Raw genomic sequence first — 14,572 nt, forward strand, 5'->3', positions numbered from 1 at the left:
TTAAAATATAAGCGAAAGAAAGAACTGTAATAAATTAATATAGCCACTACAGTGACCATTAAAACGATGAAAAAAATATTGCCGTAAACAGTTTATTTTGCGACACCCCGAAACAAACGATAGCGTAAAATGAAATGATAGACGTTTTTATATCGTCATCCGATATATATCGTTGTATCGAACGGCCCTAGCTCCTCGGAGTTCAGAATCAGTGTTATTACTAAATGACAGGAGTTTAAGCAAAGCTCTCGCTTATGCACTGGCATTAAGATCTGCATGAAAGACACTGCAACTTACTAGCACTGCACGCTCACTCTGTAGCACACAATATCTGTAGGCCTTTTATTTGTGGTTGATGCAACAGACGGCCAATCAAGTCAAACCAACTCAAGATCCGTCTTGCTCTAACAAGTATTTTAACAGAGCTCCTACTCATTTTACACTTCACACACGTTTTCTCAACTACAGTTTATTGGCTAGAATCTGAAATGTGGGTCAATGTTAAGAGATACCAACTGCGCCTGGCAAATATGACCACAAACAAGCATTCCCTGACAACGACTCAGTTTTATACACTTCCACACTTGCATGGGTGTCTGAACTGCCTTAAATAAAAATTCAAAGCCACGAGGAGCTCTGCATGGAGTAACAGGGGAACCATATCAGAGCTGTGAACTGGCATCAAAGGACACAGCATGTGCCCAGAGCTGAACCATCTGCCCCTTGTAAACCCATCAAGCACAGTCTACGCCAAGAAAAACATCTTATTGTGTCAACTGCGAAAGTGTTCACCACTGAGGATTTTAGACATCATCCACAACATCCTAAATCCCAGCATTTCCTGCTTGCCGCAGGCTCTAAAAGAGCACAAGAGAGAAATACACAACTTTTTACCAAGCACTAACTTAACCACAATCTAAAGCTTGAATAGCACTCTCAACCAAGACTCAATTTGGCACGGTTACACAAATTGAAGGGTCAGGACAAAAACAAAGAACCAGATTTGGCTGCGACTGCGAGCGTGAGCAGGCACACTTATTAAAAATTTCACACAGCCATGTTCACTGCCCACAAACACAACTTCCTGCAAATTAGCCAACAGCTCTGTGTCATTGTACATTTAAAAAGTCCTTCCTGGGTTAAACCCAAACTGCAGAAGCTGTGGTTCTCTGAGCTCAGAGACTTAAAACGTTAAAAGTTACGCTTTGCACGCACATTTACATCAGACTTCTCATATCTAAATTAAAAGCATAGTTTAAGTCTTTGAAACACCAGCCTGTATTGATAATTACAAGCAAAAATTGAAGCACAATGATGCAAGAAATCAAACCACTCCAAACTAGTATTCAACTGAAATACATTTCTTACAAAATGTACTTAACTGTTGTCTGCACTGTTACTCAGCAACTGTTACAGCTCAGAGAGTACTGCTTATCAAAGCGTTGTCTACTGACATGACATGAGCTTATGTAAACTACATGTTTGACTGGCACAGTGAAGGATGCGTTTGCTCATAAAACCGCCACAAAGACACTGCCCTCTCTGAACCCTACCGTCTGACATGCTGATGAACCCAGGAGCTTTGTGAGATAAGGAACCTGCATAAAGCGTGCACGTAAGGTGCCAATTAAACCTGAGCCTGGCCCAGACCTGCCTTTGCGAGCTTCTATAAAGGATATTGGTTCGGCAGGTTGCAGCAGGCAGCCCTGAGCCTTCTCTGACCTAAAGATATCCTGATCTTTCACAGCTGTGATCCTCACAAGCATGGTTCACAGCCTGGGATTTCCTCTGCAGAGGAGTTGAGAGTGTCGGATAAAAGGATTTTGTGAATGGCACATGAGAACAAGTGAACCAGGTTATTACGGGACCCACAGCAAAAGCCTGTGTTAGCCAAACTTTCAAGTTGATGTGCCATTATGCTGTTTGAACTTTCAACAGTTTTTGGATGCTGAAAATTACTTGTCCCTATGGTCTTGCTTCCAAAAAAGTAAAAATAAGAAACTGGGACTTTAAGTAAATTAAATTTTATGCTTTTTCTTATATCCTGCTTTGTACAATCAAGTTACAATGATGAAATGAGCATATTACAAAAAGCTAAAGGTTCAAATGATGAGTTTAGCATATTTACCAGTATCATACAAGGCCTGAAGCTCAGCCTTCACACTTATCTGAACACAATTTCTTTTCTGGCTCTGCATGATGTCAGTGAAAGCAGATCTCTCTCATATGGTCAAATCAGGGAACCAGCTTAGGGTGAGCACAGCGGCCACTCCCAACTTCAGGTCAATCCTTTTGTTTGTAAGATGCAGCCAATAAGAAGAAAGCTGGCTTAAATTTAGAGGAGCTTGCACAGTTTGCATCACACAAAGGACGAACTGAGGGGCTGCAAAGAATTAGTTTGAGCAGTGGATCATGCAAAGCTACTCTAATAGCTAATTAGTAGGCTTACTGTTCATTTTATAAGAATATGATGATTCATGATCATGTATTAGCACACTATGCTTTGTAATGTATGCATTTGACTTATTTTGGTACAGACAACGTTTTTGGTCTTGTGACACATCTAGTGCAAAGTGGGCACAAATAGTGAAAACAACTGGATACAAAGTAGCTTCTAACGGCTTTCCACCCGAGAAAACACAATCTAATATTGAACTAGAGCTGGGCGATATGAGATTTTTTCATATCACGATATGTTTTTTTCATTTCAGGCGATAACGATATCTATCACGATATAAGCCAAATAACTATATTTGTAAGATTTAAATGCGCCGTTGCTCACAAGTAAAATGTGAAATAATCAGCAGCTTGTTTTTATTTAAATATTTATTTCCCATAATAAGTTCAACAGGGTAGATGTACTTAAGGAACATGAGACGTTTTCAGATAGATAAAGGCAAATATTGCAAACTACACAAAAGGCAGCCGCTAAAGCGTTTAAGTTTCAAAATAGAACAAACGAAACAGACTAAATTGTCAATTCCACTTAGAAACAAAATATAAATTCTAAAAATAAATCTAAGTTTGTTTTACAGAAGAACAGACAAAACTGACTAACTTTTGTCAATATCAAATAAACTGAGAACTAAAAGGAAATTCTCAATCTCTCCTTGTTGTATAGCTTAGCTTTTCAAACAGTTTTAACAGTTACTTTAGTCTGACAAAAGCCGAATGACGAATTGGCGCTTCCAGTCAGAGACTGAGGCTACGTCCACACGTACACGGGTATTTTTGAAAACGGAGATTTTCCGTTTTCGTTTTAAAAAATAATCCCGTCCGCACATAAAGGCAGAAATGAAGGAAAACGCTGCTATGAACATGCAAAGCAGCAGGTGGCGCTAGATTCCTAACCGTGCAGAAATGTTGGCCAATCAGAAGTCTAGAAGCCTCGGTGGGAAAAAGTAAACAAAGCTGGGGCACAGAAGCAGAACAGAGTCGTATGTGTGGAGGGACAGTAACTGTGTGTATATGTAAGCATTTAAACACTGCAGAGAGTAGAATTAACAGTAACAGTATTGTAGAAATTCATTTCACCGAAACAATAACGTGGCGCACAGTGTGACGCATGCACCAGTTTATTGTATTTCCAGACTTGCTTTCGGCACATTTACAGTGCACGCTACTCTGTTTTTTGTCAGACTTGAAATAGCCGAAATACCTTCACACTACGGAACTTCTATGGCTCTTCCGTTCGACAACCTCTCCGGCATTGCAACCATCATCTGTTTTCTCTTCGGTCACGCTCGGTTGATTTTTCTAGTCGGCACACTCATTTCCTCCATTACGCGCTGGCTCCATTACCCGCTGGCTGCTTCCCAAACAAACACACGTGTGGCTTGGCACTTGTGCTGTACGTAACAAGTCACGCGACGTGACGCTGCGGCTGTGATTGGTTCGGCTCTGCGCTACTTAATTTGGATTGGCTGACCTTTTTTTTTTTTTTTTTTTTTTTTTTTTTTTTTAAAGAGGACAAGAGCAGCGAGGTCTATCGCGATAGCTTAATTTCTCTATCGAGTAAAAGTTATATCGCGATACATATCGTTATCGTTCTATCGCCCAGCTCTATATTGAACCTCAGATTCTCTTGTTCTTCCCACACAAAATGTTCTGGGACTCAATGGCAGTTATGCTTTCTGTCACGGTCACAGATGCAGATCGAGGAGAGACAAATGAAAATGTATTTTTCACAGCACCACGCGTTCCCTCCATTAAATGTTCCCAAGAAAAAATAGATGACTCCAATAAAAGTTGCCATGGCAACAAAAGTGTGGCCTCCAGCAGGTGTTTTCAGCTCAACATGCCCAGAGGAAGGCGTGGAAGTGAGGGTGGTGCATTTCAGCAAATCCAAGAACACATATTGTGTAAAATCCACAAGTACTGCTAGTTTTCCACAGATGAGAAAAAGTGATTTATGTTGAACAACACTCAAAATTCAGTGGAGAAACAATGTCGCTCAATATCAACCCTCACAAAACATCACGCAGGTGCATAAGTACTATATGATTAGTATGGGAGAGGGGGACGTCCTTTCAATTTAAAGCTAAAGTGGTCACGAATGCAAGCCCCCTCTAAAGTATTAACATTTTAAATTTAATAAAGGTTAACTTGACACATGCCCATACCTAATACTTGTTAAATGGCCCTGTAGTCGAGCTGTAATATGGTAGCTTTATGGACGTAGTGTGCACCAGACATCATTTTTGTCCATTTGGTTTTTTTGAAGGAGATCCACACGGAGCATTTTGGTGGCTGTGTTTTGTTTGGCTTTACATGTTTCTCCTGTTTGTACAGAAGCATCCAATTTCACTGTGCCACACATTTTAGTAACACTACCAGAAATCAGTGACAATTCTAGAAATCACTCAATTTAAGACCGTTAGTCGATTAAACAAACTGTTCAATACTTTGTGTGTTAATAAATACACACAAAGAGAAATCATGACTGCAAACAGTGTGAAGGATAGATGTAGCTTCCAGGACTGAAAAGCGTATACCTGACAGCCAGCAGGGGGCGACTTCTCTAGGTGAATAAGGACATTACTGTTACAGATGGGAAAACTAGCCTCAACTCCCTTCCCCTCCATCAGTAAACCATTTCCTGCTGACTTAGCATCATACTAAATAAAACATTGAGACAATTCTGTAAATTATAATTAAAGACAGGAGGATTTACTGGCTGACGTATTGTGAATCATAAATTGTGGCGTCGCAGGGACAAAGTCCACCTCTAAAGCATTTTAATTTTGTAGTCAAAAACGTGGTTTACAGATTTACCTTTTAACTTCCCCAGACGTTATGGAACAATTCAATGTGAGTGTAAAGGTAACAGCCACTGGAACACACAAACTATTTACACTATGCAGGACATGGTGCAAGCAAAGATGTCCTGTTGCACTGCAAAAATAGATTGTGTCAGAAGTTAATTGTTTGCCAGAGGTTTGAAGGTTTAAATGCTGATGAAATTAGTCCCTTGATTATATTATAACAACAACAACAACAAAAACTTCCACCTGATTTAGATTCTGGTTACACTTGCAAGCTAAAATTATGAATTAAAGAGACAAAGTGATGCACATGCATTGTGACGCAACAAACACTCACAAACTGTGCCTGCTGGTAAGTTAGAACAACATAACTCTCAGCCAACATTTGGGTATTTAGTCAATGCAACAACACCCCACTGTTCCTGGACAGGATGTGGGTCAGGGAGCTAAGCCACGCACAGGCTTGGAGTAAAACTGTCCTCTTTATCTCTTCTGTCACACTGTTATGCAATTTCTGCTGTGTATGTGCACAGCAGGTTGAGGAGGGTATGAAAGCAGGATTTCAACTTGCTTTACATCCCATCTGTGGATCATGTTTGTGTCTGCTGAGGCATCTCAGGTGGTGTATAAAAGTGAATTAGAAAAAGTCAGTGGGGCCGACCAGATGAGCAGGTAATGCATGAGCAACTTAAACTTTGTGTACTATCAGAAAAACAGCTTTCATTTCAGGTATAAACTCTAAATGAAAGGCTTTGTGGTCAAAACATATAGACCAATCTGTCTACAGGCAAATGCAAATTTGTGTATTTGGATATAATTTGAATATGTGTAATCTCAAAACACGTGAGTAAAAGCAGAACAATATACTATAGTGTTAAAAAACAAAAATCCGACTAATACCACAGTACAGACATCTCAGTGGGCCAAACTCATGCAATTATGAAGGATTCAAGTAATAAATAAGTAGTTGCAATAAGACACTTTCATAAGAGTAATTTAAGCCCAATTTTCAGAAACATAACTGAAATTCTCTATCGTCACCGTTTTCTTGCCATCGACGCTTCTAACCAATAAGATACTTGGAATATGGCTCCAGAAAAGAAGACTACATCCACGTGCTGCACTACACGAATGAAACTTCCCCATGAATGGCACAGTCATGGCTACACCATGCATGTCGTAACACAGTTTACAGGAACTGAACCACGTATATGTGAAGAGGAGTGCCGTTATTAATCATAAAGCAGAGCTCTGGGACATATTTTTAAACTCCGCGTTCTCCGCGAAACAGGCAGCACACATGGCAGGGCTGTGGCTGTCAACACGAGGCGCCTAGCTGTCAACCGGGGCTGAAGGCTCAGTGTCTCCCCCTGGCATTCGCTAACGAAAAGTACACCACGTCCAAGGCCTATCCCGCTCGCCTTTACCAACGAGAAAGTCAACAAAATGGTGGAACAGATAGAGGTCACGTGACTTCTTTGTGCATTCAGGTACTGCTTAAAAGGAAATAAACGGACACAACACGGCTTACCAATAAAATATCACAATATTGCAACCTTACACAGCCACTCGTGGTGAAACGGGTTAGTAGAATTCAGTTTTCATCGAGCTCTATCGTGCGCACGAAAGAGAAAATATGGCGGCCATTTTGCACAAGCTTGCGCAGGCAACATAGCGGCGCCTCGCGCTATGAAAATGCCGCCAAAGATCCACCGCCAGTCGGGCAGCAATAAAATAACATACCGATTCCTCCTCTTTTTCCATCCCCGTTGGCATCTGCGGTACTGCCCGGTTGATTGAGGCATATTCGTGCAGGTCCGGCAAATCCTCGCAGCGGAAGACGGGCAGGGGCTTACTAGCATCCAGTGCCCGTGCCCGAAACGACAATTTACTCATTTTTATAATAAAAGATGCAGCATAAATCTATTCGATCTGCTAGGAATAACAGCAGGTCTGCCTCGAGTTCTCATGGATGAATCTGTGACGGTCTCTGAGAGTCAGCCGGTCGATTGAGGGCGGGCTTGGGTCCGTAGCAGCGCGAACAGAGCCGGGCAGGCCCGGGTCTCGATCGCTCTCTGTCGGTCTCTTTCTCTCGTAGGCACCGCTGTTCCTCCCTGGTTCAATACGCCATTGCCAACATGGCGGACATTACAAACTCATGCAGCTCACCGCTCGCTCCAAGCGGCCCAACCCCCTCGATCATACAAACAGCCATTCCCACGCAGTTTCGCACGCGTGCGCGCTCGCGAGACCCTTGGGGTACGAGAAAAGGGAGGAAGGAGGGGCTGAATCGACAGCGGGGAAAAAAAAAAAAAAAACAACAACGCTGGATGCTGATGATGGGATGTGAACTTCCTAGGCTCGGGATGTTCTCATGCTGTTATACGACAGGCTGATGCTGACGTAAGAAAATACATATATTTTACATCTTCAAAAAAAAAAAAAGTATATATAGATATTGTTTTTAAAAAATGTAAAAAGGACGTAACTCATTCATTATGCCGCCACATATAGACAGATCGTATTAAGGACTGACACACCACCCTAACTCAGAGGTTTCACGGGTGTTTTCTAACACAGCAAGGACGCAATTCTTCAAACTTGTATCGTGTGTTAAAATTATTATGAACAACCAGAACATGCTGTATCAATTAGTGAATTGTTTTGCAAATATCGCCACCCTGTGGTGCAAACACTACACTTTTAATTATAATTGGACTGACTTGTGTTCATGCGAATGCACAAAACGTATTAACATGGTCAGAGCCAGGAAGTAGTCCGATGTGTCGTCATCACAGCCGCAACGTTACGCCCAAATACTACAGAAAATGCTCTAGAAGGTGAAAGCAACAGGAACAAAACTGGTTTAGGTTGAGCAATAAACAAATATGTATTCTGGCCTTATTTGTGTTGTTGTATGTGAAGAGCAGTTCACCCTGGAAACTGAATATAAAATACACTTACTGTAAAGAAGTTAATGTCCATATATATAAAAATGACAGTATCTTTTATATATTATATTATTATACACTATTGATCTATTGACTGTAGTGGCCATTGAAATACGGTGAACTCACTATCATGTTCATGAAAAGTATGATTTAGATGATTTCAGTTTCATGACATTATGTGTGCCACCAGAAGATGGGCACACTGGTCATTATGGGATAAATGTGGTCAGTACCAGCTTAGTTCAGTTACTACTAAGGGCCCCAAAGTAAATATCCCACAGAACATCATCCTGATCCATTAATAAAAAGCAGTATGGATCCACACTTTCATGTAGTTTACAACAACTTGTGACCCTTCCAAATGTCACAACAGAAAATGAAGACTCAAGCCTGGCAACATTTTTCCAAACTTCTACTGTCCAATTATGGTGAGTACTTGCAAACTGCGGGCTCAGTTTTTTGTTCTTAGCTGACAAGAGTTACACTCAGTGTAGTCTTCTGAGCTGTGGATCATCTGCTTTAAGGTTCACTGTGTTGTTCATTCACAGATGCTCTGTGTAACCACTGAGTATTTGACTTACTTTTACCTTGCCCATTAGCTTAAAGCTGTGTGGCCATTCTCCTCAGACCTCTAGCATCAACAAGGTACTTTCTCTTTTGTGAACATTTTCTGAAACCCTAGAGACGGTTGTGTGTGGAAAAATCCCAGTACATCAGCAGTTTCTGAACTACTCAGACCAGTCCATCTGGCACCAACATCCCAGGTTCAAAGCTACATAAACCATCTTTCTTTCCCCTTTCTGATGCTCAGTTTGAACTTCAGTAGGTTGCGTTGGCCATGTTTACATGCCTAAATGCATTGAGTTAGCACTAATGAAAAGGTATATCTAACAAAGTGATTACATCCCAATGTAAAAAAAACAACATCTGAATCCAGGAAGCACCCTTATTTATATCATTTTTCAAGTGCATCACTTTACTAAGTGACCTTTACTGTGTATTTCATATTTGACAATGTGCATCTTTTTGGTGCCTGGCCAGTAAGAATAAGAAGTACCCCAGAGCAATAACTCTTTCTAATCGGTACATACATGCCGTTTTAACCACAACAATGTTTCATGCCTTTTTTGGCAACAGAAACAAAAATACACTGGTGCATATAATGCTTTAATTTTTTAAGTGTCAATTTGCTGTGATTAACTGTAGCTTCATCTCGCCGAAGCTTCATCTTCTCATTGGTGGTTGCCAGTACAGGAAATGCTGCAGAAAAGTAAACCTACCACCCTGACTGGTTCTTCTGAGATGTAGTTTACATCTGACCAAATGTTAGATGACACATTTCTCACGTTCATTGGTGCATCATTATCAGCATCACAATTTCTCACTGCAGAGAGCTGAAATAAATCAGGGAAGCCACCAACTTCCAAACTTGTTCATTTCAGCAAATCTTTATCACAGCACATTTGCTGGTCCGTTTCATTTAATGGAACAATAATTAAATGCAATAGCTTCTTCATTCTTGACCATTAAGCCATTAGCTGCATGAATTCTTGTTTTCCATTTTTATAGCTGATCAAGAAAGTAGGCAGCCTGAATAAGGATATTTCTGGCTTTATGAACACAGCACTTTTTACTTTTAATATTACTGCTCCAAGATGATTTCTCGGCATGCAAACATGCACTATTATACACAAAGACTCAATACATTAAAAACTACAGCATTAATACAGATATTAGGAGGAGGCACAATAGATAGGGTTGAACGCACAGACCAGCTAGGGCCTTTTTGTGTTAAGTTTGCATCTTTTCCCTGTACATGCCTGGTCTCTCTCTACAGATACATTGGCTTGTTCCATTTCCTTGATTTCCTTGATCATTCCTGCACTGCAGCCTGTTTGTTCTTATTTTTATGCCTCACCCTCCTCCCCACTTTTCCCAGTTCTCACACCCCTCATTAGTACACAAGGATCTGTCTGACCTGGGGCCACTGCCAGTCCTCACCAAGGCCTTCAAATCCATAAATCTCAGACCTGCTACTAGCGAAATCGATGTTAGATTAAGCGGTGAGTCTAAATTCATCATAAATGTGAATCTATGTCTCTTTGTGTTAGCCCTGTGACAGATTGGCATCCTGTCCAGAGTTGTACCCCACCTCTTGCCCATTGACAACTGGAATAGAGATTGAAAATGTGACGTCATTCAGGGGTAACACCGCAAAGGATTCTGGGAAGTCGTGGCAAGAGGTACTAGCGCACACAGGCTTTCAATTGAAATCTGTTACACAGCGATAAAAGAAGCAAAAAAAAAAAAATGGCAAGAAGCTGTTGTATTATTAACTGCAATAGCCGGTCGCATGTCAGCCACGGGAAGCAGACGGGTAAAGAAATCGGTTGTTATCGGATTACATCGTTGAAGAGAAATTGTTCAAGCCATGTTTCCGAAGTAACAAAGAGGCGACGGATGGCCTGGATTGCAGCCATTCAAAGACCAAATATAACGTCCCAGAACACTCCAGCTCACAGGTTAGTCTGCTCCAAGCATTCCCACAAAGGTTAGTGTTTTGTTGTAGTTAATACATCATTTTTCTTAACATAATTGGTGATATAGTTTACAAGCAAGTCTGGTGCTGAACAGAAATTGTCGCGCTATGCTCCTTTGTTTATTGTGCATAAATAGTGAATTGTCCTGACACAATATTGTGTTTCGCTTCTGTTATTATGGTACATTGACAAAAACATATACTTTATTCACAGGATAAAACAGTTTTTTTGTATCACTAATTGCCCAGTACAATTACAGCATACAATATTATTGTCACTGCTGCATTTCTGTAATGCGTACCAGAAATTATTTCCACTACTAATTAATTACAGTTTAGCTCAAAGTTCCCATTAATAAACTGTTAACGAATGTGTATTTATGAAGACGATTTGTGAGACTGGTAAACTTACATTTGTTCGTACGATGGTCTTTCGTTCTACACGGTGCATTTCAAGTTCCTGTACCCATCCGTCGGTAAACTGTACCTGGGCTTGTTGCAGTGACCTGAAGTTACTAAACTTCATGAGTGTATGCACTCACTCCAAGAACCGTATAATTAGCGTGGTGAAAGTTGGGCAGCACGCGAACGTATTTTGTCCACTCTGTGTGCTCGTACGGGTCTAACCCTTTCACTCCTTTGATTTTTTTTCCTCGTATCTTTCTTTGACTTTTCATCAAGTCTGTCTTTGTACGGACCGGCATTGTTCTCCTTCGTTTTGTACATACCTTTTTTGGGGAGCAAAGACAAAGCAAGAAGGTATTGGAACCGGAGAATGAACGTTTTGCGGTGCTGCAAATGCTTGCATTTGACGCGGTACTTGGATTGTTTTGCCACGAGTTCCCAGCATGCAATGCGCAAAAGTCACATGGTCTATCAATCTCTATCCGGTTGTTAAGTCTGACGTCACTAGCCGTGTCTGGGCCTAAACTCCGCTGCAGGTCCATATATCAAACGATCACTATGGCATTACTGAGAGTTGAAAAACTGTCTAAAGTCTTTCATCTTTAATAAAATGATCAGCGTTCTGCTCTACCAGGTGTAACAATTGAGTTTAACATCCAGGCATCCATGAAAACGGAATTTATGACATTTAACGGAGTTAGAAGTTAGCAGGGAGTTAGCTCGCTAGCTTCTATCTAAATACAATATAGCATGTCCTGACTGCGGGGTTTTGGAAACAAATTAAAAAGTACAGCTCTGTTATCACTTCCAGCATAAATGAAGACAGAAAACTAAAAAGCAGTGACGTTTGTAGGGTTACTGAAGTTGGGCTAGCTGGTATATAATGATGTGCTACGTGACCGCTAGCGACACAGCTATGTTAGCATAATATAAACAAGCTAACTTTTTTCCCACTCGATAAAAGTTAACGTGAGTGTTCTCGGTGGTCAGGAACAAATGTAATCGCATGGCAGGATGGTGTAAAAGGACCAAACTTCAGCCAGGAGAACAACTGAGATAATCCATCCACAATACGAGGTTAGTCATTCATATACTGCTGCATGGGCTGGGCTGTAGTTACATCCTAAGGTTTTAAAAACTGAGCTTAAATAAATGATTAGCGGTAATAAAAGCCGAGGGAGGTCAACAGTGATCACTGACTGTTTTAGGAGCTTTTTGAGATTAAATCGAAGAAAATACATAACATTAAACATGTTAACAACATAAAAGCCATATTAAACGCAGACTACTTTAGGCCCGGAAGTAGGATTCGTCGCGTCATCACTGAACAACCGGATAGGCCCCAGCCCTACTACGATCCTGAATTGGATAAGTGGAAGAAAACCATGGAAACCAGCTACCCTCCCGTTACAGTCTTCATCAAAATCACTGAAAATAAGAAGAAACGCAAATAACCTGAAGAGATGGGTGAAAATTTTTGTGGCGATGAATACAAGATCCAGGCGAAGATTTTGGTCACAATAATCGTCATCCATTTGGGAGACATAGGCTGACTTCTGTAGACCATAATGGAGGCCTGTGAAACAAAATGAGTCAAAAAAGAAGAAGTGCTTATAAACATCATTATTACTGGAAGTTATTACTGGAAACAAATATAAATTCTAAGCCCAGAAGACATCTCGGCATCTGCTGTGAGGTTATTTTCTCTATAGGACTCTTTAACTCTGTATGCAGGTTTACAATGGAGAAAACGTCGACAATTTCTACATCTGCTATCTACGTATACACTAACGCTGCCAAGTAAATGTTTGTACGAATGAATTTTCCCATATCCATTGGCTTTGGACTGTTTTGAAGCACACACAGCAAGTTTTGCTCCTGCAATAGAGTACACAGTAGAGTAAGCCATATATGGTGGAACAGATGGGTAAACAGAACAGGACACGACAGCAAAAAAGCTGTAAGGTATCGTTTTAGCAAATGACAAGCAATTGGGCACCGCTTCGACCCCCCCAAAAATGAGTTTTCGAAGGCTTTTTAATTCGTTCAGTTCTCAAGACCAGACACAGCTGCTTGCACAAAGAAGAGCGATAGAGATGCTAGCTTAACGCTAGCTTAGCCCAGTTACCCTGACCCTGCGCCATTTACTAGCCAGCTAACAGTTTGCGGACAGCCACCAACAGTTTCATTTGAGCTCGCAAGTGACTTTAAAGCCACAACTTTCGCTTCCCAAGGACACAACACGGGGAAAACAAGCTTGAGCTTGACTCGCAACTTACCCGGTGCCAGCAAACCCACAGGGGAGGAGGAGGATGGTGGCAGTTGTTCTTCTGGCTGTCATGCTAGCCTAATGCTAACGCTTGTTAGCTCCCTTCTAGGACGCCTCAGAGAGAAAAAAAAAAAAGAAGGATATTCAGTTTCTTTTTATGTATATGCAAATGCCGTTGATGCAAAAAGAGAGGTCATTGGAAGCCAAAGCAAGGGTAAAGGAGGAGCTGTCCTGTCGCTGACGAAAAACTTGGTTAGTTAGCTCAGGTTACTTCGATCCAAAAAAAAACAACCCAAAAACGATCCAAAGTGACCACCAAACCACTTTACAGGCGGATTGTGATTGGACGGTAAAAGCCACCAATCACCTGTGGAGAACTCGGGGAGGATGAGCTCACTAGTAACCCCGCCCACCCACGAATAACAACAACATAAGTAACAATAATAATAATAATAGGAAAAATGTTGTCATGCATTAATGCGAATTTATTACGGTAGTGTGCAAATAATAGGATTTAAATAGGCTTTTAAACACAGACGGAGTCAAAGGGCAAAACTTATTAGAGCCACTTACTGAACAGCAAATAATCAGATACATTTTTTTTCATAACATAGCTGCAGTATTTGTTACATAACTGTCTCCTGGGCTGGTCACCTCCCTCCACCGCCCTCTGCCCCTCCACTAGTTTTGTCGCAGGGCAGGGCTGCTCCTGCTTCCTTTTTCCTTCCTTTTCTGATGCTCTGGTATCTGCACTGCACATTTTTCATGATCAGACACCGTCCAAAGAGAATGCTGCATAGTATAGTGGAAGCATATGGAGTCATTTTCTGTGCTGCTTCAACACCACCACCACTGCTGCTGCTGCCGCCGCCGCTTCCCACCTCCCACTACCCCCACTAGCTGTTAAAGCTGCATGCACGCCTGCCCAGTGACTCTGGGAGTGGAGGGGAGGCATCACTTTGATGAATATTGCTTTGCTCAACTCTCCCAGCAAGGTCATCAGCAGCCATCTGTAGGCAGTGGAAAAAAAACCCTAATATCCATTTAGATCTGAACATCCCATTGTTTCTCTGCGTTTACACGATTCAGCCCAGTGCACCGGTTAAGTGGTTGGCACATACACTAGCTGCACATTTAAAGTTGT

General features: G+C 41.3%; 1 protein-coding gene across 4 annotated transcripts in view; it reads right to left on the minus strand.

Annotated features, from left to right (window-relative positions):
- The window catches only part of LOC146662490 (enhancer of polycomb homolog 1-like), a 41,257-nt gene extending 27,508 nt beyond the window's left edge, over positions 1–13,749 (minus strand). For 2 of the 4 annotated variants that reach the window (XM_085419150.1, XM_085419151.1), the window contains exon 1: positions 7,008–7,480. In XM_085419150.1, coding sequence (XP_085275276.1) covers positions 7,008–7,160 — 153 coding nt within the window. In that variant the 5' untranslated portion in view covers positions 7,161–7,480. Of the gene's footprint in view, positions 1–7,007; positions 7,481–12,614; positions 12,736–13,438 lie in introns of those variants that run through there. The other 2 variants (XM_085419152.1, XM_085419153.1) reach the window with 2 other exon arrangements.
- Between the last annotated feature and the right edge of the window lie 823 nt (positions 13,750–14,572).

The sequence above is a fragment of the Rhamphochromis longiceps genome, linkage group LG9 (assembly GCF_057381845.1).
Source record: "Rhamphochromis longiceps isolate RC_006_pf linkage group LG9, R_longiceps_female_GT1.1, whole genome shotgun sequence".
Taxonomy (NCBI): domain Eukaryota; kingdom Metazoa; phylum Chordata; class Actinopteri; order Cichliformes; family Cichlidae; genus Rhamphochromis; species Rhamphochromis longiceps.